The following is a 1,253-nucleotide window of genomic DNA, read 5'->3' on the forward strand; positions in this document are numbered from 1 at the left end:
AATGAAATGGAAAACTGGACCATGGGACTCTGGCAAACCTGTGTCACCCAAGAGGAAGTGGGGATGCAGTGCAAGGACTTTGACTCCTTCCTGGCTTTGCCTGCTGAACTCAGGGTCTCCAGGATCTTAATGTTTCTGTCAAACGGGCTGGGGTTTCTGGGCCTGCTGGTCTCTGGGTTTGGCCTGGACTGTTTGAGAATTGGAGAGGGTCAGAGAGATCTCAAGAGGCGACTGCTGATCCTGGGAGGAGTTCTGTCCTGGGCCTCGGGAATCATAGCCCTGGTTCCTGTCTCTTGGGTTGCCCACAAGACGGTTCAGGAGTTCTGGGATGAGAACGTCCCAGACTTTGTCCCCAGGTGGGAGTTTGGGGAGGCCCTTTTTCTGGGCTGGTTTGCTGGACTTTCTCTTCTACTGGGAGGGTGTCTGCTCAACTGTGCAGCCTGCTCCAGCCACGCTCCCCTAGCTTCGGGCCACTATGCAGTGGCGCAAATGCAAACTCAGTGTCCCTACCTGGAAGACAGGACGGCAGATCCTCAAGTGTAAGACTCCGACGAGGCCAGAGATGTATCCTGTATCAACTGTGATGACAAAGATCTCTTTGTTTTGTAGCTAAATCTGTGATGCTCACGTTTTCTCATTCAGTAACTATTTCTCTACAGTAGGCAGACCCACTTCCCTCTAAAATCTAGAGAATAATGAAGGAAAAATATTTCATCTAAAAGAAAATGATTATGGTAAGCATTATATAGGTAGAAGTGAAACAAGCTTCATTGATCTGGTTATTTAAAGAATGTGGTGGCTGTCCAATATAGTCAGTTTCAAGCTTTAATGTGTAAATTTCGTATTAGAAAGCTTTTTCTCTCTTTTTTTTTTTGTTGTTGGTAGTTAGAAATGATCATTAGTTTCTGTTTCCTAAAGAAAAAAACTAACAATCTGAAGATTTTAAGTGTTCTACTTTAGCAAAGACACATGCTAAGCCAACCCCAAAGTGTTATTTCCACAGCAATGACTTTTTTCTTCTTTGAACAGAAGTGGTTTGTGTTAAGGGTATTACCAGACACTCAGTGCGACAAGATTTTATGAGGCTGAAGAGTTTTCAGTACCTCATGATACTCTCAGATTTAAAATACTGGCCAGTCTCTTCTCTTGTCCTTTCCCTCAAAACCTTCGTATTAAAGAAAGAAAAACAATTCCAAAGACATTTTTCTTGATATCCAGATATTATCAGGTCATTTGAATAAAAACTTTCCTTT

At 43.1% G+C, this 1,253-nt stretch overlaps 1 protein-coding gene across 1 annotated transcript; it reads left to right on the top strand.

The window, feature by feature from the left end:
• Nucleotides 1-6: 6 nt before the first annotated feature.
• LOC113223168 (putative claudin-24) lies at nucleotides 7-543 on the top strand (the record flags this gene model as incomplete). The annotated part of the gene is made up of 1 exon (XM_026452712.1): nucleotides 7-543. A coding segment is annotated over one exon (537 nt), but the record flags the coding sequence as incomplete, so codon positions are not given.
• Nucleotides 544-1,253: the final 710 nt, after the last annotated feature.

Source organism: Piliocolobus tephrosceles, unplaced genomic scaffold (genome assembly GCF_002776525.5).
Source record: "Piliocolobus tephrosceles isolate RC106 unplaced genomic scaffold, ASM277652v3 unscaffolded_39353, whole genome shotgun sequence".
Lineage (NCBI taxonomy): Eukaryota > Metazoa > Chordata > Mammalia > Primates > Cercopithecidae > Piliocolobus > Piliocolobus tephrosceles.